The sequence below is a fragment of the Saccopteryx bilineata genome, chromosome 2 (genome assembly GCF_036850765.1).
Source record: "Saccopteryx bilineata isolate mSacBil1 chromosome 2, mSacBil1_pri_phased_curated, whole genome shotgun sequence".
Taxonomy (NCBI): Eukaryota; Metazoa; Chordata; class Mammalia; order Chiroptera; family Emballonuridae; genus Saccopteryx; species Saccopteryx bilineata.
In genome coordinates, this window is record NC_089491.1 from 232,875,778 (window position 1) to 232,899,986 (window position 24,209).

A 24,209-nucleotide genomic window follows, 5' to 3' on the forward strand; every position below is an offset into this window, starting at 1 on the left:
CCTGGAAGCTCTCAGAACTCCACCCCCTCGGGTGTTCATGGAGGCTTCCTTGCAGCAGCATGATTGATTTAAATCATTGGCCATTTGTGATTGAGTAGACCTCCAGCCCCTCTCCCTTCCCTAGAGGTCAAAGGGGTGGGGCTGAAAGTCCTAACCCTCCTCTCATCGTGTTTGGTCTTCCAGCCCGACCCTCCTTAGGTGGTTTCCAAAAGTCAGTATATCAACCTAACAAAAGACACCTGTATGGCTCCTATCACTAAGGAAGTTCCAATGATTGAGGAGCTCTGTGCCAGAAATGGGGTCAGAGACCAAGTGTGCGTTTCTGATGATGAATCAGTCTGTAAGGATCCGATGTGGGACCTGTGTTCTAGCACAAACTTTCTTCTGTGTCTACCAGACTTCATCCTCACGGTCCCTCCCCAGCCCTCTCAACACCTCAGCTCCCTGTAGGATTTTGGGATCTATCAGCAGCCTCTGTCAGGAAGAAAAGAGAGTGTGGTAGAGGTTGAGCTAATGACACTGTTTATAATGTTATCTCTGTGAAGAGATTAAAGAAAACTGCCACCAAAATAACAAAACAGAGTTCACCTGGGCACTAGCTGAGCTCATAGCTAAAACGCTGAAAATTCCTTTAACCAGGACCATTCTGCTTTACATCAAAGACAAGTGCACTGTACACACCACAGGAGTGACACTGACAGGGGCAGACAGTTCTACAACAAGGGCCATTTCCTCTTTCTGTCCTTACTGTCCACAGGTAATAAATAATAAGCTCTTTCTGGGCCATGACTGAGCTTTCGGGGCACAGTCACTGTGTGACGTCACTCCCTTTAACAAGAGATCCTCTGAGGAAGCAAGGCAGCAGTGTCAGTCCACATCTGGAGATAAAGGAAGTCAGGAAGAACCTAGTGAAGTGAGAGGCGTGTATTAGAATCCAATACCTGCATTGCCAGATGAGGCTTTGTGATTCTGAACAAGCTAGGCAAAATGTGTGCTCTCTCTGTCCACTTTGTCACTTATAGAGGCAGGAATGCACCTGACCAGGCAGTGGCACAGTGGATAGAGTGCAGGCCTGGGATGCAGAGGACCCAAGTTCAAAATCCCAGGTCACTGGCTTGAGTATGGGCTCACCAGCTTAAGAGCAGGGTTGCTGGCTTGAACATGGAATCATAGGCATGGCCCCATGGTCACTGGCTTGAAGCCCAAGGTCGCTGGCTTGAGCAAGGGGTCACTGGCTCAACTGGAGTCCCCTACCCCTTGGTCAAGGCACATGTGAGAAAGCAATCAATGAACAATGAAGAATTCATGCTTCTCATCTCTCTCCCTTCCTGTCTGTCTCTCCCTGTCTGTCCCTCTTTCTGTCGCTCTCTGTCCCTCTTGCTGAAAAAATAAAAAATAAAATAAAGACAGGAACACTACCTCTTACCTGGGACATTATAAAGGCTTAAACAAATTTGGACAATAAAGAGCTATTCCATAGTAAATTTCTTCCTGGTACTTAAAAATCCTTCTCAAAGAGGATGTGGGTGGACTGAGGTCTAAAACTTGAACTCTTGATTCCCAGTTAGGTGACAGGCGCCTTCCTCCCCGCCTGCCCCATTCAGGATCATGGTGCTCACTTCTGGGCCAACAACTGACTTTTCCCTAGTCAGTGTAGGCTGAACCTCTTGGGATACGTTAGTCTCCGTGAGGATGGTGATCCTGAGTAAGACACAGTCAGCATTCACCGGAGTTTTCACCATGTGCTCAGGAGACAAGTAAAGCAAATCCTGCCTGTGGCAACCCTGACACCAGGTTCTGATCCAATCATGAGTCAGCTCATCAGAGCAGTAAACCCATCACATGCCCAACTTCTGGTGCCCAAGTGTCTGTGGTGTGAGCCTATCACCTCACTATGGAGCATCCCCTAACCCTGGTCGGCAAACTGCGGCTCGCGAGCCACATGCGCCTCTTTGGCCTCTTGAGTATGGCTCTTCAAAATACCACATGTGGGCGCTACCTCAATAAGGAATGTACCTACCTATATAGTTTAAGTTTAAAAAATTTGGCTCTCAAAAGAAATTTCAATTGTTGTACTGTTGATATTTGGCTCTGTTGACTAATGAGTTTGCCGACCACTGTGAGTAGTTCTGTTAAAAATGGAAAGACCCCTCCCCCAAAGGACCTGCCTACCACTGTCTGAGGAAGGAAAAAAAGTCACTAAGAGCAAAAATTTTTCTGACATTGATTTCACAGTAAATGTCCAATATAAATTCACAGATAACACTGCATCCAACTCTAGTTTCTCAAAGAATGTAAGTATGATCCCCCCACAAACATGTCTCAATAGTCCATGAATGCCCCACATATTTTCAAAAGGAGCCAAAACAGTTCTATACAGTTCTTCTTCATTTTCCCAACCTGACAACTGTAATTGGTTATTTAATAAAGTCGTTTGAGCAGGACCTTGCAAAAAAAAGTAATTTTAGATAGGGATTTGTTCACTGTTCTTTCAAAGTAGGACCAAAGTGATTTCTTTGAATTAGATTCTACCAACTGGAGTCTTCTTTCTAAGAAAGAATAGACTTAAATTCTACCTGCACCTACTGATGTTTACTTTGATATCCATGAGGTTTTTCTGTTTGGTTGGTTGGTTGGTTGATTGGTTGGCTGGTCAGTTTTGAATAGAGAGACTGTAGTGCACTGAAATCAACCTGGCCTAGACCAAGTTGCTAATAACCTACAAGTGACCTCAGGTAAGGCATCACTCAGTGGTGTTGGTATATGAATAGCAGTCTGCTAGTGACAAGTATCTGTATTCCATTGGGCATCAATTAATACTTTTTTTTTCAAAGAAAATTGGGATTATTGGTCCATCAAGGAGTCAGTTAAAGGGAGGCCAGTTAAGAGCCTTCATTTTGTGCCCTGTATCTATTGATAATCCCATGGCAGCCCTAGAGAACATTAAGAAGTTGCAGTTAATCATACTTAAATGGCCTCTACCAACATCAGTGTGTCAGGCAAGCTCAGAGCTGAATCCTCTGATGAAGCTTCAGTGCTGGTATTTTGTGTTTTGCTTGTGATGAGATCCTCATGCCCAGGGTGTGAGGGGCTTAGTTCATGTGTCCTTGTTTAATGGAGGAACATATTTTTCCAGAGATTGGATGTTTTTGAGCAGAACCAAAGGGTTTTTGAAAACACACACACAAACAAAAGACAAAGGCAGTTTGAATCAGCCCGTGCACTTTGGAAAGGATTAGAATGTGACCCCAGAGTTCTAAGCCACCAAGGGCAGAGGAGATGTTCTCACTCTGAACACTGTCTATGTATACATGTGTCTCATCCTCACCCCACCCAGCTCTCTGCATGATCCCCCCAGAGTCTAGATGTTCTGCTGTGTTCTAAGGATGCAACTTAAATTATGGTATGTTTGGGTCAGCCACAGTGTAATTTGTGTCCAAACTATGGGAAATCATCATCCACCATGTCACCCGTCATACTTTCCATAGTACTGAGTCCTTGGGATGTGTCTGTCATGTGGGAGGTACTACAGAGTCCAACATTGGACTTAAAGTCGTGAGCATATGCAGGAAATCAGACCTATTTACCTGCATTGTCACACATGCTGGTAAACTTAACACCCGTTTTGGGATCTGTTCTGACCATGCCTACATTTATTCTTTTGGACCCTTTGTTTGAATCATTTATATTCTGCTTTTTTAAAAAAGAAAGAACACATGTGTATAATGTGACGAATGCTTCTCACGTGTCTCTTTTGTCTTTGCAGGAGGGATTTTTGAAACTGTGGAGAATGAACCCGTTAATGTTGAAGAATTAGCATTCAAGTTCGCCGTCACCAGCATCAACAGGAATCGAACCCTGATGCCCAACACCACGTTAACCTATGACATCCAGAGAATTAACCTTTTTGATAGTTTTGAAGCCTCACGGAGAGGTAACTATTCTTGCACTTTTAAAAGCTTTTCTGGCTGACGTGTCTGCCCTACAGGTCGCCTTCCTTTTGGTAGAGCCGCCCAGTGTGTGTGGGCCTTCCCAGCGAGCTCACCCCTCAGCACCCTCCAGTCTCTGATGAGCTGGCTCAACTGTGGACGGGAAGCATCAGGCTGGGTCTGCCCCTCCTCCCGGGGCTGAGAAGCCAGCGTGACACTGTGTGGTGCAGTCAAATGGAACTTTGTGGAAGGTCACATCCACCAAGCATGTGCAAATGCCCACAACACACATCACCCCTGAATTTTAACAGTTGCAAACCACTGGGCTTTCCCAACATCTCCCTGATTGTTTCTTTAACCCCTTTCCACACAATCATAGAAAAATAAAAATTACAAATGTTGAATCATTATGTTGTACACCAGAAACTGATAGAATGTTAGATGTCAATTACACCTTAATAATAATAATAAAATGGTAAAGATAAAAGAAAGAACATAAATGGAACCACACCATAAAAACAAATCATTGAATTGGGTTGGACACTTGGGGCCTGAGATGTATACATTGTGTGATCTGTGTGTCCCAAAATGTGGTAAGGAGCCTCACAGGAGAAATTAATTAATTAATTAATTAATTAAAATTAAAGAAGAAAAGATAAAACCTGTGAGAGCGGTCTCTGCAGTCACTCATTGGATTCTCTTTTGGCCTTGGAACAGAAAGTTCCCAAAAGCCATCTAATTTATGTGCAGACTGTGAGGTTTGTCTCATAGAAGGAGTCACTGTGATAGTGGGTCCTGTTTCAACACACAGTTCTAAGAAGGGTCTTTGAAACATGGCCACGTTCTATACACCTGGAGCTTGGCCTCGAACAAGAGTGTTTGGAGACACGATCCAGGTGTTTGTGTGAAACAAAGCCTGCTCATGGCCCCAGAACAGGAAGGGCTCATTCGGTCCAGAGGAGTACTGTGCCCAACAGACACACGCCAACACCTGGGCTGCTGTCAACGCCATGTTCACGTTGATCTCTAAGTAGCTGAATACTGGTTGTTTCCACATAGAATCAACCCACTTCGATGTGCTCACCCAACACAGTCTTCTAAAAGGGTCTCTGTGTTCATTACAAACAAAATGTAAAACTTATTTTCCTGGAAGCAAAGATGAAAAGTAGACAGTATAATGATTTCTTTTTCTGTCTATGGCATTACCTTAGTAATAGAATATTTTCTTTTAAAGATGGATAGAGCTGTAGATACTATATAGGTCAGTGTTTGTCTATGAACAGATGATAAAACTTTATATTTATGTGGCATTTTCAAGTTTACAAGGCATCTTTATATAACTTGTCTCCACAGGTAAAATCTCTAACTTCCTTTTCTCTCTCTCTCTCTCTCACACACACACACTCTCTCTCTCTCTCACACACACACACACACACACACACACTCACGCACACACTCACGCACACAGAGCATTGTCAAGTACCTCAGAAAGCCAACCAGATTTAACAACTTATACTTCAACCCACATAACTTTGGAAGCTTTTGTTTGTGATCTGAAGTGCATGCCAGACTTATAAATTAAACACCCCCAAAGCTCCTCAAAACTAGTAATTTACTGACTAAAAGAATTTCCTGAGCTAAAGGAACCCTCCATCTGTTGCCCACACCAGACAAAACAACAGCTCATATACTCTGATGCTCTCATTTTTTTTGCCAACCAATAAAAACACCTTCAGAAAAATGGGCTTTCTACAATAAGGACAAGATCGACCTCTAGCACAGAGTACAGAACTACACACCTTCCTGCTCTTGGGGTGGGTCAGTGCTGGAGAGCAGGACATGTCCCTGTGCAGGACAATCAACATCAGCTGTCCCAGAGATAGCTGAAGTTCTGCTCTCAAATTTTTATTTATTAATTTTTTTCTCTTGGCCCTGGCTGGTTGGCTCAGTAGTAGAGCATCAGCCTGGCATGTGGAAGTTCTGGGTTTGATTCCCAGTCAGGGCACACAGGAGAAGCAATTATCTGCTCTCTTCCCCTCCCCCTATCCTTCCCCCTTCTCTCTCTTTCTGTCCTCCCCTACTGCAGCCATAGCTCAAATGGTTTGAGCAAGTTGGCCCCAGGCACTGAGGATGCCGAGCAATGGCACAGAAGCCCCAGATGTGGAGAGCATTGCCTTGTAGGGAGCTTACCGGGTGGATCCTGGTTAGGGCACATGCAGGAGTCTGTCTCTCTGCCTCCCTGCCTCTCACTTAATTAAAAAAAAAACTCTCTTGATTTGGAGATTCTGACTAAGCCATGTAATTTTTTTACTTACTTTTATTTGTAGAATGATATTATCATAAACATTGCCACAACTTTATTTATATATTTTAGCTATAATCTAATTCAAATATTCAATGATCTCTTGGCAGTTTCAAATTCCTTTAAACTAGCATTGAAGTATAAATTTGAAATGTTTTTAAATTTATATTTAATGTCAGCATAAATTTATATTAGCATAAAATGAGTAGGCACTATTTTGCATGGTTGTAGAAGATAACATTTCCTAACCTTTCTGGAAGGGAATTTGTTTAATTTGTATCAAGTGACTTAAAAATATCAATACCCTTTAATTGCAGTTGGTTATCTACTCTAAGAAAGCAATGTAAAATTCAGAGAAAAATAAAATAACTAAGATAACTGTTGTAATATTATTTTTTTAATAGCCCAAACTTAGGAGCAGGTTAAATATTCAATATTGTAGGAATAGTTAAATAAATGATAACATATCATGATATGGGCTCTTCTACAGACACTAAAAATATACTCATGAAGAATTTGTAATGTCTTGGGAAAAAGGACACACGCTAGTATGCAAATTATGTTTAATAAAGAAAGTGATGCATCAGCCCTGGCTGGTTCAGGGCACACAGAAGAAGCTACCATCTGCTTCTCGCCCTTCCCTCTCCCCCTTCACTCCCTCTTCCTCCTCCCGCAGCCAGGGACTCGATTGGTTCAAGCGTGGTCCTGAGCACTGAGGATGGCTTCATCAGGGTGTGACAGCCTCAGGTGCTAAAAATAGCTTGTTACTCAAGCATCGGCCCCATACAGGGTTGCCAGGTGGATCCTGGTTGGGGCACATGTGGAAGTCTACCTCACTATCTCCCCTCCTCTCACCAAAATAAATAAATAAATAAGAAAGTGATGAATCAAACTGTACCCATCTAATAATTTGATTTGTTTTTATAAATTGAAACACCAAAAAAAAAATAGACTTTATCCAAAGATGATGAAATATCATAGCCATTTTTCTTCCTTACACTTTTAAATATTCTAAATTCTCAATCAGCATACATGATCTTACAATGAGAAAAATCATTGAAGGTTATAAGTTAATGTTTAAATGCAGGTTGACTTGGTCTCGTGAGGCTGCCTGTGGGCTGGTGTTGAGTTGAGAGACGTCAGATCTGAGCTGGGTCCCAGGGCTCTGCCACTGCCCAGGGGCCCTGACATATTTCATTGTCTGTGACAGTGGGCTGGACATGATGTCTCTTAGCATCTCTTTAAGCTATGCTATCCCACCCTTCTGTGAGTAATTAGGTATCGGTACCACTTAATGCTCTTTAGCAATTTTCCAATAGCAGCTGAAGCACTTTGCTGTCACCCAGAGCACCTGCTGACTTCTGTGGACACATTAATATCCCCACTGCCACCCTGCCGGGTGACACACTCCCTTCATGTGAGGTTCACTTAGCAAACACTGCAGAGTAGCTCTGACTGCCCCTGGTACCACTTACCAGGCAGGGGCTTAGACGTCACCTAACAAAGGTCATGACGTGAGACCTGCATCACTTTAATTTGCAGAGAGTGACCCTGGCACATGTTTTTAATCAGTCCCACATCCATCCTCAGCGTGTGAGCATCTGACGGGCTCTGGTCACGGGATTGCGCATGCAGGTGGAAAGGGATCACAGAAGGAAACAGTGAACTCATGGCTTTCTCTCTCTCTCTCTCTCTCTCTGTCTCTGTCTCTCTCTCTCTCTCTGTCTCTCCTTGTCCTGCTCTCTCCCTTCCCATGTGGGGCGGCAGCATGTGACCAGCTGGCCCTTGGCGTGGCCGCGCTCTTCGGCCCATCCCACAGCTCATCCGTGAGTGCTGTGCAGTCCATCTGTAACGCTCTCCAGGTCCCACACATCCAGACCCGCTGGAAACACCCCTCAGTGGACAACAGGGACCTGTTTTACATCAACCTTTACCCGGACTATGCAGCCATCAGCAGGGCGATCCTGGACCTGGTCCTCTACTACAACTGGAGAACCGTGACCGTGGTGTACGAAGACAGCACAGGTAGGACTCACCTGGCCATGCCTGCAAATGGAACCTGAACATTCTGTGGGGCCGACGCACCAGGTGGAGGGCATGGAAACACTCCTTTATAAGAAGCCGGTGGAGAGTGTTCTAATTTAGTAATGCCTTGGCAAGATCATTCTTATTTCTTTGGGGAGGTTGAGTTCTCTTTTTCTTTTTTTTTACAATTTTATTTAGAAAATTAAATTTAATGAGGTGACACTGATTAATAAGAGTATATAGGTTTCAGGTAAACATTTCTACAGCATTTCAACTGCTGATTGTGTTGTTAGGAGGATTTATGTTTAAAAAGAAATATCAACATATATATATATATTGTTGTCTAATCAAAATAGTAAAGATGTCATTTCATGTATCCAACTTGGGTAGGACTGGGGCCCAGACTCCATTCCTTGAACAATGCAGAGAAAGTGTGAGAACGACCACCAAGTATGGTTCTGACTTGATGACTAGCCACATAAACATCCAGACAAGCTTCTAAAGTGGGTTCACAAAGAGGGATCTGGTCAGAAGCTATTTCAGCAAAGCTGACGTTTTCATGGGGAAGGGAGCATGACTCGCGGAAGATGGAGCCCTGAGTGACGCTTGCATTGTGCCACCTGCTTGTTTTAGGCTGACGGACAGACGTGTGGTGCCCAGCACCTGCTCTCACCAGACATGTTCCCTGACCTTCCCTCATTTGAAGTTTCCTTTAATGGGACCTTCCCATTTGTCTTAAGGCCACATTTAGGGACTTTTTGGAGTTCAGTTCCCCCTTTTATTCAGTTTAGATCCTGCTGGTGACCCTCCATAGTCCACAAAAGGAAGTCCAGGTCCTCCTGGTTGACAGCTGCTCACTAGCCCTTGGTCTTCATCGGTCTGGCACCAGCTTCGCTGCAGTCCCCGGGCTCTCTCCGCAGCTCTGATGAACCGGGCGTCCTTCTGTAATACTCGCCCTGCCCCCTGTCCTCCCCTCCCTTCTTCTCGGAGGTTGGCTCTTCACTCTGGAGAGATTCTCCAAGGTGCTGAGCCCCCTCATTCTCCACAGTAACTCATAAACGTCACTTCCTCCCTCAAACTCTGAGACCACCACAGGGTTCAGTGCCACTTTGTAAGTATAACCATCCCATCATGTTTCAATTCTCTGTTTAAGTTACAGAACTTTATCTTAATTATTTTTATAATCTGCTGCCTAACACAGCCCTGGTCTATAGGAAAGTGCTTGCTAATACCCATGGAAGGAGTGATATTACCGTTGACCCTTGAACAACCCAGGTTTCAAATGCTCCAGTTACTTACAGCCATGTTTTTTTATTTTAATAAACATGCAGCTGACCTCCTTGTCCTGGGGTTTACAGCCACGGATTCAGCCAAGTGCAGATCAGAACCAGCAGTGAAAGTCCATGGATGCAGAGAGTCAATGTAGGCGGTGTTCATGCCACTGCACAGAGGGACTTGAGCAGCCTCAGGCTTTGTGTCCATGGGGCCCTGCAGCCTGTCCCCAGGATACCAAGGGACGACTGTATTTACTTTCTGAATGTTTTTCTCCAATACTTAAAATTAGCTCCATTCTTTGATATACACTTTTGGTAGTAAGACTAATAAAATGATCAGTAAAAAATTAATAAAGCAAAGCACTTAAAACTTTTTAATGGTTCGTGCTAGTAGTTTTTCATTCCTCCCTGTCCCTCTCACTGAACACCACACTCACTGTCCCCAGAGGAGGAGCTGAGCCTCTCTTTGTCATGAACGTTGGTTCCATGTTAAACTGTCAGGTGAAAGAGACCATTCTGGCCAGAAATATGCAGATATGTATTTTCTTATACTTCATCTCCTTTTAGGAAAAAGTGAAGGTAACTGATGTATAATTTATAAATGCTATATTCAAAGCATTTATACCAGGAAGGATAAGCCACAAGCAGTCATATTTCTGCAGTTTCACCTGCTTGCTGTGAAGGAAGAATGTTTATAAAATGAATGCCCCATCCAAATAAAGACCCTGAGGACATTAGATTGTATGTACTGCATTTTTCACTCCATAAGACGCTCCTGACCATAAGACACACTTAGGGTTTTAAGGAGGAAAATTAGAAAAAAAAAAGTTCTGAACCAAATGGTGTGTTAAAATATTTAATAAAACACCATATTTTTCGCTCCATAAAATGCACGAGCATTTCTCCCTCCACTTTTGGGGAGACAAAAAGTGCGTCTTATGGAGTGAAAAATACGGTAAGTATATTTAGGTCTTCCGTGTTGCCTATTTCTGTGAACAGAAAACTCTGTGAGCTAATAGACTCAACAGTTTCTCACCACTGCAGGTGGTCCCGCAGGGTCTCCACCCTCTCCAGGAAGTGGGGCCACCTAAAATGAAAGCAAATCAATACATTATATCAGAACTTCTGAGTTCTGTTTAAGAAACAGTTTAACCAAAAGTGTGAGCACAACTGTTGTAGATTTTAACTTGCATTTAGACAAATATAACTCATAAGAGCACGACAAAAGTTGGGGCCCTTGTCACTGCTGTGACATCTGGTGAGCACCCACAGGAATGGCTATTTTTGCAGAGGAGAAAGTTCAAACTACCATTTCTGTCACCTTCTGTAACCCACTGAATCTCCTCCTCCTCTTTGCTGAGTTCACCTGTGCTCTGCAGCTCAGTGCACACCTGCTCAATCTGAAAGTCCAACGTGAGCTTGTGTGTTGCCCTGTGTGTTGTGTGATTCATATGAACACGATGGTGCCCACAGAGGCATTAAAAATGTAAATGAGTAATCAACTGGGCCAGTTCATTCAAAGCCCAGAGGGTAAGCAGGTCAAGGGTGCTCAATAAAGCAGACCTCTTTGACTTTGGGTTGAAGACCGTTTGACTCAGGGTTTGGGTGGCAGTGATGATTAAGCCATAGAAAGGAGAAAATTTAGCACCTGAAGGAAGAGAAAGGGCTTTAGTGTTTCAGCACCCCCATCCCCAAAAGACGCAGCAGGATTTGGTTCCATGAAGAGCGCACTCTCAGGTCTGTATCAGTTGAACCAAGGAGCTGGTGAAATGGGCTGAAACCTGCGCAGATGTCTGGGGGATGAAATGGCCCGTAACTCCCAGAGAAGCCAGTGGGAGCGTGCGCGTGTCTTTAAGGACAAAACTCAATCCACTCAGAACCAGCAGGCAGCATTCTGTCCCCTAGAAGTGACAATACAGGAGACCCTTAGGGACTTTGGGGGAGTCATGTTTCCTCTTGCATCCTCTCTCCCTCCCTCTGTGACCTGGCTGTTCCTCTTTCCATCTCCCAGCTCTCTCTGATTCTGCCATTTGGAGGTGACCTGGGCCATGAGAAACCACTGCTCACGGGTCACCCGGAGCTGCATCAGCCCCGGGGGGAGCCCAGCTCTGCTTCCCTCACAGTCCTCAGGAAGAGCCGAGCAGCTGAGTGCTGGGAGCAGCGGGGACATCAGCAGTTTCTGCTTCTCAGCAAGGGGGAACCACAGCAAACTGTCCCCTAAAGGTCAGCTGGCCTGTGACAAAGGCTCTGTGGACCACAGGGGATCCGTCCAGGCTCTGCTATAGGCTGGGGAGTGAACAGGCTCGGTGTCTCTCTGACCTTCATTTACAACAAGCAAGAGGGCCAGCCATGTGGTTGATCAGAGTATGGGGTGGGTAGGAGAGGAGAGCCTGTAGATCCTGGGGCCTTTTACACCTGGGAAGAGCCTCTGCTCCTCATGAAACAGGGTGGGAGGCACTGAGAGTTTTCTGTAGATGGGCAACACGGCCAGGGTTACCTCCTGGAAGACCAATCTGGCCATTGCACTGGTAATGCTAGGAGACCAGGGTGAAACAAGGAAGCTCCTGCAGAAGTGAAGCAGGAGAGGGGGGATAGCAATAGGGGGTGAGATAGGCTCAGGCTCTGGAAACATTTTGAATGCTGGGCTGTTGATGCCCAAGGGAGTGGAGGTTGAGAGAGAGAAATAGGAGGAGGACTTGGAGCTTTCTCGCCTGACTCAGCAGAGGGGGTTGCCTTTACCTGGTGGGGGGGGGGGGTAATTTGGAGAACTGAGAATACATCCCAAGTTCGATCAAGACCACATTAAGTTCAAGTCTGCAATGTCCACCGGAGCTCAGGAGTGCGGTGTGGACTGTTGATAGAAACTTGAGAATCCTCAGCACACAAACAGGACAACGGGGCCACCAAGAAATGGGTTCCAGCCAGATGCCACTGTCCTGACTTTGCAACATGTGGCTGTCAGGAGTTTTTTTTTTAGGTTTTTTTCTTTCTTTTTTTCTGCCTGTGGTTTCCCTAAGTCATTTTCCTTAACACATCAGCACCATGAGATTTATGACATACAGGTCACAGGAATGAACTGCTAGCTGTCACTTGACATGGAGGCTCCCCGCTTTGCCGTGAGGGTTAGTGGAAATGAGAGGAGCGCGCATAAAGGTGTCAGTGATAGAAAGGGAGCAGCTAGGTGAACAGCATAAGGGAAATGACCACAAGTGTCACAAGCAAATTCTCGAGCACCGTGAGCCCTGCCCTGTTGTAGCTACTTTGTATAAGCAACGGATTTTGTATGCTCAGCTGCCCTGCGAACAAGGGAAATAGCAGCTCTTATGGCTGTGTTTGAACAGTGACTTGGGTTTGCTACATTTATTATATTTCCTTCCATTTCCCATAGAAAACAGGTAGAAGATATATCATCCAGAACCAAGGATCTTAACTGGAGGCCTATGGTTGAGACTTGGAGAAAATTAACGTTTTAGCCTCAATGACCAAGCCAAAATAAAAGATTCTGTATATGATAAGTGTCAAATAAGAAAATAAGTGCAGCCTGACCAGGGGGTGGCGCAGTGGATAAAGCATCAGCCTGAGATGCTGAGGACCTGGGGTTGAAACCCCAAGGTCACCGACTTGAGTGCAGGCTCAATGGCATGAGCTCAGGGTTACCAGCATGAGCATGGGGTCATAGACATGACCCCATGGTGGCAGGCTTGAGCCCAAGGTTGCTGGCTTGAGCAAGGGGTCACTGGCTTGGCTAGAGGCCTCCCCCCATCAAGGCACAAATGAGAAATCAATCAGTGAACAACTAAGGTGTCACAACTATGAGCTGGTGCTTCTCATCTCTCTCCCTTCCTGTCTGTCCTTGTCTGTCTATCTGTCTCTCTCTCTTTCTCTCTCTCACTAAAAAAAAAAAAGAATAAGTGAATTTTTCACCTTCAGCCATCCCGACTTGCCCCATAGGGCTGCCGTGAGTGCTGGCCTTAACAAACCCTGTGCTCCTGCCTTCCCACAGCCCCCCAGATTACTGGGGGGGTCGTGGCTCTGGATACCAACAAGATGACAATTTGTAACTTTTTCCTCCACTCTCACCATTCCCTTTCCCCCACATTTACTCACCCCATCTCTTGGCCAGAGTGCTATTCAAACATGAAGAATTCTACAGAGAAAACCCATCTTCAGGTATTGCACGCTGGGTGTATGAGTTTTCACAGCCATTGATATCAGGACCTCTTAAGCCCTGGCTGGTTGGTTCAGTGATAGAGCATTGGCCTGGCGTGTCAATGTTCCAGGTTCAATTCCCAGTCAGGGCACACAGGAAAAGTACCCATTTGCTTCTCCAACCCTCCCTTTCTCTCTTTCCATCTCTCTCACTCCCCTCCCCCCCATGCCATGGCTCCATTGGAGCAAGTTGGCCCTGGGTGCTGAGGATGGCTTCATGGCCTCCACGTCAGGGCACTAAGAAGAGATCAGTTGCTGAGCAATGGAGCAATGCTCCAGATGGGCAGAACATTACTCCCTAGTGGGCTTGCTGGGTGGATCCCGGTCAGGACACATGCAGGTGTCTGTCTCTCTGCTTCCCTTCCTCTCACTGAATTAAAAACCAAAATGATACTAGGACCTCTTCTATGAGGTCCTTTGTGAACAAGGGACACAATTTCTCTTTGAAACGTCTTGTCTTTTTTTTTTTAATGCACTTTAAAAAATCCTGTGTCTGAAGATCTGCACTTAAAAATGCTGTATTTCCCTGGGCAAGTCACTCATGCTCCCCCTCCCCAGTCTAGTCTTTCCTCCACCCTGGAGGAGATGGAGAGGGATACCCTGAAGAATCCTACTCGGTCTGAGTTATTAATACACCAGCAAGTTTGTGAAACGCCGTTTCTGAGTTCAAATGAAGAAGAAATTAACATTTAAAATGTGAGATCCTATCTTCAGGTCCTGTGGCTGATTACATTCACGTTTAAGGCACCAAGCCTGCCGCTGTGGTTTAATGAACTGGGAATTGGATTAAGGCTTGGAAAACTTAAGTAGTTTTCCTTTGAACCAATGCTTATTAAATATAACTGACACTGTCCAGAAATAGAATGGGCTGCCCCACAAGACAGAGAATTTGTCACACCAAGATGTCTGGCAGCAGCTGTCTGGAGGGGACTCACGCATCAAGGAGGACTTGACCTGTAAGGTCTCTTCCAATTCCTGGCATCTATAACTCATTCTCAGAGCCCCTCCAAACAAGTAACCTCACTGTGCCTCCGTTTCCCTGCTACAAAACATCCCTGGCAACGCCCCACCTCAGAGGTGTGTTCTGAGGTTCATTGAGCTATTTATAAGGAATATAACCTACTTCATAAAAAAGTGTGGTGGGGCAGCAGAAACAGCACAGTTTATTATTATATAAGGAGAAGTCCTGGGAAATTTTAAATGCCTGCTGGAAATAGGTTCTGTTTTCTCGGCCCATGCTCCCCCTGTTCCCACTGTCACCCGATGTTCATACAACTCAGCATGTTTCTTTGTCATATCTGAGTGCAGAGTAGATAGGTGGCCCAAAAATAGAGTGTTTGGAATTGGCCACTTGGACCTTCTGAAAGCTATCTCTCTATGCAGAGCCCAGCCCAAATGTGTGGGAAATAAACAGGCTCCTTGCTGGAAGGTGCTGTCCAAACCAAGGGTGTGGTTTCCGGTTGCATTCCTGGCAGTGGGGGCAGGAAAGGAGGGTCCCTGTATTGTTCATAGCTACAGGTGTGTCTTTTTCTTTAGGAAGATTTGAACTTGGAGAAATGTTGCAAGAGATGTGCAAAGGCACCCCACCCCCTTCACCCAGATTCCTCCGTTGCCCCTTGTGTGGTGCGCTGTGGCTCTCCCTGCGCACACAGCGACAACAACCGTCATGATGAGTGGCATTGTTGCTGAGCCGTTTCACAGGTGTTATGACATCATTACCCCTAAATACATTAGTGTGTATCCTAAGAATAAGGACCTTCCTTGTTGTAACCACACCACAGTTATCAAATACCGAAAACTTGATGCTGATACAATTCTATTAACACATGAGTAACAGTAAGAAAAAAAATCTCTTCAGAAATGACTGGGGTTAGAGGGCTGGGGAACGCTGTGCTTGGTGGCCACAGGGCCTTACGGCACATTAATCCTGAGCACCCACTGCCTTCCTGTGACCAAAGGGAACCATAGTTTGCCATCCAGAAAGTGGTTTTGTCCCTGGCACAGACAGGCCAGCTCGGGGTGCTCATAGCCAAGAGGGTTGAAAGCCCTCTGGCCTTTTTACCTGATCAGAGGGACCCAGAGTCCATGGACTCCACCGCCACTCTGTGGAAGAGTCACCTGTGCCTGGTCGTCCTCACACTCTCCCCATAAGGAAGGGCTGGTGGAGACACACGTGTGCTGAGTCTGGTTCTCTCCAAATGCTTCTGAAGTGACCAGAATTGGACCATGCACATGTGCACCCTGCGTGTGTATACATACATGTTTTTCCAGTTCCTCTCATTGTCCCACTCATCGCCCTTACGCACTGTTTGCAACCTAGAATCAGCCACTATGATCAGTTGTCATGTCCCTTCAGCCTCCCCTTTGGTGTGAAACCGTTCAACCTTCCTTGTCCTTTCCTGACCTTGACATTTTTGAAGAGTCCAGGTCGGTTTCATTGCAGGATGGCCCTCTGTTGGGTTTGCTGGTTGCTTCCTCATCTTCATGCGATTTCTCAAGTCCCACTACCACCATAGGCTAACAAACCCCACCACCCTTACCGTGCACCTGTGTGTGCCCTTACTGCTCTTGGTACCTGAGTTAGTTAGAGCTGGAAGCTCGGCTTGGTGCAGCAGGGCTGGCTTCCAAAGTCGAGGACCATTCACCAAGTTAGGAGCTCAGCCTGAATCAGTTTACTTTCCCTGGAGGAATTATTTAGTTAGCAAATAATCTTTAGCTCTCCTTTGCAATGAGTTGTGAATGATTGGTGGATTGCTGCAAAAAAAATTGCAAATAAATAGGAACTTCTTTCAATTTTGTCTGCTGAGAACTGGAAGAGCCATGTGGATTGTACATTCTGCAGCTTCTTCTAAGCAAACGGTGGCTTTGGAAGAGCAATGCAAGGCTCCCTGCTCCCTGCTCATGCTCTGCCCACAACCTGGGGCCGTAACCTTTAACTCTGCTGACTTTCCCTCATCCTGAGCTGGTCCACCTGTGTGCAAGCAAGGTGGGCATGTTAGGGGCTCAGCAGTGAGTTTCCCCAGAGATCAATCTAGTCCAGTGAGAAACTGACCCTCGGTAGTGAGCTGTTCTCCTTCCTCCTCTATTGGTATTAAAATAACTGTTTTTTGGGAAACAACTGTGGAAGTGCACGGTCACTTTTTCCGAGGAGAGAGAGGTTATTTATCAATGTTCTCATCTGCCAAAGGAAGGTTGGAGGCTTTGTGCTGGTCCGTTTCCCTCCTCTGTTTATTTCCACAGTTATTTGTTTATGAAGTGAGTGAGTGAGTGGTTCTGTCAGCTGGTTAGTGGACCCAAAACCTGAGTCAGGAGCTTTCCTGATTTGCTGAAAGTGCCCTAGATCGGGAGTCACAAGGTCAGCCTGGCTTCAAGCCCTAAGACAACCTTGAGGATGTCGCTCCAGCCCCCGTCGGTGTTCTCATCATTTCAAACGTTATGTAGCAACTGACACCCCATCCACAGTGTGAGAGCAGATGGGACCACACCCTTTCATGTGGCTGCGAGGGCCTGGGCCTCAAAGCAAGGTGAGGTCCCGTCAGACCCCCAGCATGGGGCACGGGTCTCGGCACAGTGAGTGCCCTGGAAATGTTTTATATATATATATATAAATGAATAAATGATGAGAGCAAACATTTTTGACTGGAAATGTGGTGAGTGCCTGTGGAAGTCGCCATGGTGAGGAAGACACTTCAGAACCAACGCTCCATCCCACCAAGAATCAAAGCACCGTTTGTCGCGAGGCAGAAGATGCTCTTGCACAAGGTTTTTCCTGTTTTGTTCAAAGGTCACAGTGATCTCCTTGGGGGTCAAGTTGAAAAAGAAAACATGTGATGGCGAAGCAGAAGGGGATAGGGGAACACCGGAGAGAGACAAAGCAGCCTGGAGGAAGAACAGGTCCCTGTCTCTTCCCCATCTCACCAAACAGCTCAAACTCACACTTGTTCCCATGGCACCAATGGCTCCTGTTTATAAGGTGGGATGGGAAGGGGGAGACTAGTAACTGGGCTCAGGGACAACAGTTTGATCCAGGCCCCTCCTGACGAGTGAGGCTGGAGAGGCCAGTGGCCATTATTGGTACCTGAGAGCCTGTAGCCATGTGGACTGAGCTGAATGGGAGCAAGTGTCCAGAGAGGCTAACGCTCTCACAATTTCTCTGTTTATGCTAAAAAAAATTAAACAGGACAATGAGCCCTACATCTGGATTGGTTCTCTAACACCCCCCTCCTCATCTCCCCCATCCATTCGACTCTGAAGGACTGCTCACAACTTCCCGTATGTCAGAACCAAACCTTGGGACATTGGAGTGAAGGAAGCTTTTATCACGAGAGCCACAGATTAAAAAAAAAAAATGTGTCTGCTGGGGGAAAACTAACCACCAGAAAACGAAGGGCATGCATTAAGCCCAGAGGCAGCTGGCAGCCACGCTGCGGCTCCCACAGGGCACGCCACCATTTCCACCCGAATACTGATGATGCTGTTTCCTGTGGTTCCCTGGGGCTGACAAATCCTGAATGCATAGAGCTGTGTAATAAAAAAAAAAAGTCAATTTTCCAACGTGAAGGAGTTGTTGACGGAGCCACAGCTGCTGGTCGGGGAGGAGGTGCAGCCTCGTGGAACTGTGTGTCGTGCCCAGGAAGGCACGTCTGTGGAAAACCATGCAGCTCAGCAGAGTCTTACTTGTGGCAGGTCACACGCTCTCTGTCAACTTACTTGGCTGTTTATACTTTCCTACAAGGACCGATAGTGGGTTTTTTAAAGAACGGTGCTTCTGCTTTCTATCATCATAGTCTCTGAAAATTCTGTGGTTTCTCTCTTTTTTTTAATCAAAAAATGATCTCCCCATTCACCATGCCACCATGTTAAGAAGAGAAAATAAGAAGCTGTGCGTAAGTTGCTTATACGTTGAGAACTGGGCTATTACCTAGAGCCGCTGGACTAATTAGCTGGCAAACAGTGGTTGCATATAAAGAAATCCTCGGTGAAAGGCTTGCAAGGTTTACAGCTCCAAGGAGTTCTAGCATCTTACTGACTTTTTAAGGGAGCAGGTGTAATCTCATTCACGGAGCCCCTTTGGAAACTTTAAGACTCTTTGTATTTACACAAGGGTTAGAGGTACCGACCTCATTTGTTAAGCCTATGAGGTGTTGTTGGCCACACACTAACGAGGACAACTGCATCCAAGTAAGTTCAAAATGTGTGTAGAAAACGATGCCTCTCAGCCCACTGTACCCACAGACAGTCCTGCTCCAGGGCGAGGAGGGACAAATCAGTCATCAACAGAGTGACCTAGGGGTAGGGGACCTCTTGACGTGTTTTGGGAACGATGTGAGTTTGGCTGTTCCTTGGACTTTTCCAGGTCTGATTCGACTACAGGAGCTCATCAAAGCCCCCTCCAGGTACAACATCAAAATCAAAATCCGGCAGCTGCCCTCCGGGAACAAGGACGCCAAGCCTCTGCTCAAGGAGATGAAGAAGGGCAAGGAGTTCTACGTGATCTTCGACTGTTCTCACGAAACAGCCGCGGAGATCCTGAAGCAGGTGAGAGGGGAAGGGAGGAAGCGAAGGGAGGGGAAAGGTTGACTTCTCCGCCTCTGAAATGTCATCTGGTCTCACTCAGCTGCCAGGTTAGGCTGAAAATTGTTGTTTTCAGAACCCCATTTAAAGAGCCAATGGCTCAGGGGGGTTGGGTTGTTGAAGCCTCTGTTGCTTTGTAACTAGCTGTAGGTGGATCTGTGTACACATCGGGCATAGGTAGATCCTGCCTCTGCACAGGTGAAGAGGAGAGGGTGCTATTGCAATATGATTAAGCATCTCTTGTATTTTCTACATCTGTTGAAAGGGCTGAACCAGGTTTGTGCGCACAGTGCCTGACTTGTCCTATGTACATCTCCCTCATGGGCGACGCGGTTTGTCCGACACGCAGGATTCCAAGCAGAAGGGCAGTGGGACAGTCACAGGGAAGATGCTTCCCCCTCCTAACTGGTCATCAGCAGTGAGCTGCCTTACATTCATGTCCAAAGACAATGTGGGTGAAAACATTTGATAAACTGTGAAGTTGCATGTAAGTGAAAGATGTTGGTAATATTAAGAATGGTCATAACCGCCTGACCTGTGGTGGCGCAGTGGATAAAGCAAGCGTCGACCTGGAAATGCTGAGGTCGCCGGTTTGAAACCCTGGGCTTGCCTGGTCAAGGCACATATGGGAGTTGATGCTTCCAGCTCCTCTTCCCTTCTCTCTCTCCTCTCTAAAATGAATAAATAAATTTAAAAATTTAAAAAAAAAAAAAAAAGAATGGTCATAACCACAGCAGAGGAAACTTCCTGAGCACTTTAAGGGATAATGTTGGTCTGATGCTCTGGAAAGAAAATTCAGAATTAAAAAATAATAATAAATAAAAAGCACAAAGCATCGACCTCTAGTTCTAAACCTAGAGTGATATGCCCCCTTAGGGACTTTTGGAAACATCTGGAGACTATTGATTATTATATTGGGGATGGGGGCAGTCTACTGGTAGGTAGAGGCCAGGGACACTGCTAAACATCCCACAATGCACCAGGTACCTGGCAACAAAGGACTATGTCACCCAGAGTGCAGACATGCTGAGATGGAGAAGCTGTGGTCCAGCCACAGGCAGTGGGAAAGGCTGACCAAGCGCTTCGAACAGAAGCATTAATAAAAGATCAGGAGATTGAATTGGGGAAAAAGTAAGAAAAATAGCCTAAAATAGCCTGGTTATATTTATATGATCTAACGGGTGCATTTAAGAGGCATCAGGTGATGTCCTTCTCGAAAAGGACACAGGCTGTTATCGCACTTTCTGGGGTGAAGGTCAGGGGTGCTGTGTGGTTGACTGGTAATGGGTGCCTTTGTCATACAGAGGTGGGCTTGGTGGGGCTTTACTTGACCCTTCAAGAAGTTGTTATCCATTGAAAGTGATATTAAAGACCCCAGGACTTCCTTATTCTGGTCAAGTCCTCTGTGAGATCCAGTCTCACTTTCCCCATGAGCCCTGGTCAACAACTGTAGAAACAAGAATGGAGAACCCCCTCCCTGCAGGTGTGCTGAGGAGGATGTGGAGAAGTGAGGGTCCTGATTCCAGCCACCTTTCGACCAATCTCCTTTCCCTGAGCAAGGAAAGGAAAGAAGCAGACACCTCCTTCACTGAGGGCCCCGGGGCCAATTTCATGAGGATTCCTGGAGTCGTGTATGTGGCTCCCATGATCTCACATCTGCCTGTGGTAACATGGCCTTCCCATTGCAGAGCGGGAAAACTGAGGCCCAGGCAGGCTTATGCCCCACACAATAAACTGCAATATGGTCTCCTGACCACCCGGTCTTGGGGTCTGTGCACCCATGCACCTGTGAACGGACACACATTTCATTCTGAAGTGGGCATCCAGGATTTCTGGGAAGAACACTACCACTTAGTTGAAATCAGTATTAACAGCTTCCATTTCTTTAGTGACTAAAATCACTGCTGAGATTTTCCCAGCAGGGTTTACTGGCTGTGTGTGTGTGTGTGTGTGTTTGTGTGTGCACCCATTTTTCATGACTTTCCTGCATTCCCCTGTACCTTCACAACATTTCACCACTTTTTAGTGATAAAAAAGTGATTAAACACACTTTACAGAAGATATTTGACATTGCTAAAAGTGAAAATTAGGGAAAGTCTATCAATAGTTAGTTATTCTTGGGCACGCTAAAGCTCCAACCAAGTGATTAGTTTTATTCACAGTGAACAAGTACCATATGATGAGACTGAAAAGTTGTTTCCCAAAACTTAGTTAGAAATTCAAATGTCAAGACATGACTGAGCTGCAGAGACCTGGGGCTTCCGTGGGAGCCAAGTGCCTCCACCAGTCTCCGCGGTCTGAGCGCAGCAGGACAGCCACGGCACCAGGGGACCCTGTGGGGCACCTGGCGCCCTCTCCACTCCCCGTGTACCTGCCCTGTGCACCTGCTGCCTCGAGTTTCTCTGAGATGCCATTCCCTTGTCTGAATCTCCTCCCCCACATGCAAAACCCAGCTCCCTCCACTCCCACATCCCACCACACCCCTGTCCAGTTCTTTATGCTACCACGCTACACCCTTGCGCACTCCTATTGAGGGTCATTCCACGGAGGCCCTGCTGGTGGGAGGAGAGTTTAAGAAAGAGGCAAGGGTAGAAAGACCAATGTGGTTCCTGGGTGACAGATGCCCACCCCCTCCAATCAGCACAGGGAGCCTTAATATAACTGGTATTGCCCTTATTTTGCAAATGGAAATTGAGGCTCAGAGAGAGGATTAATTCATTTCCCATGGGCTGAGCCTGCTCTCAACACAGAAATCCATGGCCAGCATGACATGATCCAGCCTGTCTCCAGCCTTTGTGACAGCGCCTGGCCTCTGACAGAAATGCTCAGCTGGACCTGGGACACCCGTCCTTATTCCACATCACTGCCTCTCCACATACAGCTTTCAGTGGCTGGAACATTCTTCCCCAGAGTCCCGCAGCTGAGCTGTCCTGATGGCCTTGAGAGGGACACAGGGGCAGCAGCCCCTCTTACTTCCTGTGGCCGTGCTGTCCCCTTGCTGCTGTGTAAGCGCAATGGAAACAGAATGAATCCAGGACAGTGGCCCCTTTGTCACCAGCACCCCGCCACCCTGCAGGAGGCCAGAGCCCTCTCATTCCCCCTTGCCCCTGGAACCTACCTCACTATTTGACACACAGTATGTCCTCCCTGCAGCAGTGAGTAAGTAAAGGAAATGGGTGAATGAATGAACCACCCAGCTGGGACCTCTCAGTCGTGACCTCCAGCATCACCTTCCTCCTACCACGCGGCAGGCTGCACTCAGCTCTACCGAGCATGTTTGAGCAAGTCGCTCCTCTGTGCCTCAGTTTCCTCAAAAGGAAAGTGTCATGCTAGCCCTGAGGGTCTGTATCACTAAGAACTGCAATGCATTCGCGCCTACGGTTCTACTTCCTGAAGATCCATTTGCCTCTTTGGAGAACTGTGTAGTCTCTTTCCCATCCATCACTGGGTGGAGAAAGCCAGTCACTGTTCATGCACAGCAGGTGGACTGCTGTCGGTTCTCCAGTGGGCAGGCGGGTGGGAGGCTTCTCATTCAGCAGGGAGGGTGCACAGGGAGGGCAGTCCCTCAGCCCCAGGAAGCCAGTGGGTGAGCTGAACACATTCTTTTCAACACAGAGAACCTGCTGGCTCGTTTATATGAACAAGGTCATCGAGCAGGGAGCTTACCACACTGTGGCAATGAATATTGTGCCATAATTGAGCTATTTGTCTCCATAAAACATTTGAGCACTGAAATAGTTTTTAGAATCATACTGCGTTCTCTACTGTTATATTTTTTCTTTTCTTTTAATTAACATTAAAAAAAGGCCAGGAAGAAAAATGTATTTTTTAATGCCTGGCTCCCCTGTGCTCAGCGGTTCAATGGCTGTGTTGATTAATCAGATGATATTGTGCATTGATTCTTTGCTCTTGTAAGTGGCGACCAAAGGCTGTGAGTAGGGTGAACAGAGGCAGAGAGATGGTTCGTGTCACATTATCATGTCACCAGTCCTCGCCAGGACAGAAAACACCAAGCCTGTGTTTGGAATCTACACCCACTAGGTCAGATCTCCGGGTCCATCATTTCTAATCATCAGCACACAGAGTAGGCCAAAGACCTTCGGCTACATTTTAATGAGCACTTGCTATATGCCAGGCACTGTGCTAAGCAGATGAAATGCACCACTCATTTAACTTTGATGAGAAAATTCTATATTCAAGATGCCAGTGGAGCTCAGGGAGATTTTATCACTTCCCCCAGGTTACAAAGCCAGCAAGCAGCTAGCTAGTCTGGGATTTGAAACTCATCTCCGGATTTAAGGAATGAAAGGAAATAGTCTCTTCAGCTACTGTTGTGTATACCAAGATAGCAACTGATTCTCATAGTAATGAACCCTGAAACACATTTCGGTTATGCTTTGAAGTTCTTGAATTACAGACGGTCCATATTCTTCCCCAACACCCAGTCATCTCCAGTTTATTGAGTCCTCAAGAAATGCTGATTATGTCAAGAATCCCATGGCTGAGTAGGGAGGGTGTGAGGCACATAGGAGTGAAATTCATTCTTTTGTTCGACACAAACTTGTGGAGCACTGAGTAAAAGAGGAAAAGATACCATACGTGAAAACAACAATAGCAAACTCCAATCTCTGCCCCCTGAGGCAAAGAGACCTTAAAAGTGGATGTAGTGAGAATAGCTCTCCAGTGTCCACCAACAGGTTAGAGACCATGCCGCTAATTTCTAATACAATAAGGAACTGTGACTAGAGTCTCAGATGGAATGTTGTGAGAGCCAGCTGCAAAGTCTGCGTCTCCCGCAATAGAATAAACAGACTGCCATTTGTCGGACACTCACTGTGTGCCGGAGTATGCCATGCATTTGACTGGGACAACATTTTTTATCCTTGCAAAATACCC

The 24,209-nt window shown here is 46.3% G+C and overlaps 1 protein-coding gene across 4 annotated transcripts in view; it reads left to right on the plus strand.

Moving 5' to 3' along the window:
* GRIK1 (glutamate ionotropic receptor kainate type subunit 1) overlaps positions 1 to 24,209 on the plus strand; it is a 332,731-nt gene that overhangs the window by 204,496 nt on the left and 104,026 nt on the right. For all 4 annotated transcript variants that reach the window (XM_066259567.1, XM_066259565.1, XM_066259569.1 and 1 more), the window contains exons 2-4: positions 3,767 to 3,934; positions 7,999 to 8,256; positions 19,096 to 19,277. In XM_066259567.1, the coding sequence (XP_066115664.1) occupies positions 3,767 to 3,934; positions 7,999 to 8,256; positions 19,096 to 19,277 (608 nt within the window). The remainder of the gene's footprint in view (positions 1 to 3,766; positions 3,935 to 7,998; positions 8,257 to 19,095; positions 19,278 to 24,209) is intronic.